The 2,210-nt window shown below is 36.6% G+C and overlaps 1 protein-coding gene across 1 annotated transcript; it reads right to left on the reverse strand.

Moving 5' to 3' along the window:
* Positions 1–318: 318 nt before the first annotated feature.
* LOC133174588 (uncharacterized) lies at positions 319–1,293 on the reverse strand. The gene has a single exon (XM_061309692.1). The coding sequence runs from the start codon at positions 1,291–1,293 to the stop codon at positions 319–321; it is 975 nt and encodes a 324-aa protein (XP_061165676.1).
* Positions 1,294–2,210: the final 917 nt, after the last annotated feature.

Consider the following 2,210-nt stretch of genomic DNA (forward strand, 5'->3'; position numbering starts at 1 on the left):
TGGACTTTGCCATTATGTACTAATATAAGGTGGGACGGGGGAATCATCTAGTTTATTTTGCAGTTATGAATTACAATGAATAAAATTTATTTTAAAAAGAAATCAACTTCATATCCATGCAAATAAATGCCAGCTTAAGGAAAATATGTAGTTTTTATTATGACGGAAAATACCGGTATTTAGCAGTAGCAATTAAAACCATCGGTATTTCCCTCCAACTTTGATAACCACCGAGGAAATGCTCAAACAATCTCCTCTGATTGCCACTATGATGTCATGATATATTTAATTATATCTCTGTCATAGTCTTACAATTCATTACTCCAGATATTTAATGAATCGGATTTCTCCAGTGGTCCTATCTCCAATAACAAGATTGTGGTCAATATCAATACTTATTCCCCCATTGCACGGATATTCTATATATCGAACAAAGTTACCATCACAATCTATAATATGGACCACGTTACTTGAACTGTCAGTTATCAGTATTTGATTATTGACATCAGTTGCGATATTAGATGGTAAAAATAGTGTGTTTTTCATATGATTGCAGTTACCCTGGAATTTGAACCGTAAACACCCAGATGTATCGACCGCAGTGACGGACTTGCAACCAAAGGCAGCCACACAAATATCACCGTTGCCATTTTCAGTGAGATTAAGCATACCCCCCATTTTAGTACCAAACAAAGGTTGTCCCGTACTGTCATACTGAATCTCCAGAATCTGTTTTGTCCCTGTGTATCGTACCACTTTACTCTGTACGCCATCTTTAGTGTGCATGCTCAGTAGTAGATCTCCATTCACAGTATAATGTAGGTCTCTTGCAAGCCAGTCAGTTAATTCAAGAAGTATCTCAACCTTGTTAATCCTGTAAATGTACACATGTCTATCGGACAAACCAATTAAAAAAACTGGTTCCTGGTTTGAGTTTACAGTCATGGCTGAGACAACGTAGGAAGTCTTTACTGTTTCCAACAGAGATCCATTTCTGTCTATAAGTCTAAGTGTTTCATCTCGTCCTCTTATCCAGATCAAGTTTATCCCCACACAATTTACTTTCCATAACTCTTCCAAATAAAAGCTTCCTCTGTAAGGAGTCTGAATCGTGGACAGTACCTTTACGTCATGCATCAGTTTTAGGACACCATCAGGATTAATTTGAACATGACTGCTCGGAGTTTCCTCGTACATATAAGTCTTGCATGCAGGAAAAACAGCACCATCTTCTTTTCTTCTCTTTTTTGGAGAGCATCCAACAACTTCATACAACTCTATTTTATCAGTCATGTGTATTGTGTATTAATGTAATACAGGGCAGATATATCACCCGCGGAGAATATTACAGGGAAGTTCCAACAGGAAAAGAACATAACCTAAAGTAAATCATGTCCTGTTCTTGAGCAATAGGCTTTGGTTGTCTGAAAAAAAAAATCTTCATTATATTATTAGCATCAAGTCTTCATATTAGTAAATCATTAGCTATAGTTACATGTAGCAAATCGAATACATCATGTAATAAAGGAGGAATGTATCGAAGAATCATGGAATTTCATGACTTTGCATCGATGATTAATTGGAACAAAAGAAGCATGAAATATATGGAGATAACGTACAGTTTCAAGCTCAAAAGTCCATTAAACAATAGGGGCAGAGCAAACACGGACCTCCAAACATCAGAGGTGGGATCAGGTGTCATGGAGGAGTGAGCATCCCCTGCCGACCGGTCAAACCCGCCGTGTGCTCCATTTGAATGAAAACAAAAAAAAAATACCTTCATACGATTTTTCTTTTCCTTTATTGGTAATAAACAATGGTTTACAATACTTATTGTAATATTCATTAGCTCATCTACTGAAAAGCTCAAATGAGCTTTTCTGATTGTCCTTGTCCGGCGTTCATATCTTTTTTTGCACTGTTTGTCCGTGTGTCTTTCTGTCTAACTTTACACATTTTCGACTCCTTTTACAATACCACTGGGCCAATTTCCATTTACCTTGGCACGGACAATTCTTGGATTCAAGGTATGAAAGGCAATTAATTTTACTCAAATAAAAGCCAATATTCCTTTTTCAACGGGAGGGAGTCAAGGCCAAATAAGTAGTTATCTCAAATCTTTTTCTCAACAAATTCTGGGCCAGAAAAATATTTTGGATCTTTTCCTCATACTTGTATATGGAAAAGGAAAACATTTTAAAGAACAATCC

The sequence above is a fragment of the Saccostrea echinata genome, unplaced genomic scaffold (genome assembly GCF_033153115.1).
Source record: "Saccostrea echinata isolate AGI-Se365-2 ecotype Australia unplaced genomic scaffold, CSIRO_AGI_Sech_v1 ptg000058l, whole genome shotgun sequence".
NCBI lineage: Eukaryota > Metazoa > Mollusca > Bivalvia > Ostreida > Ostreidae > Saccostrea > Saccostrea echinata.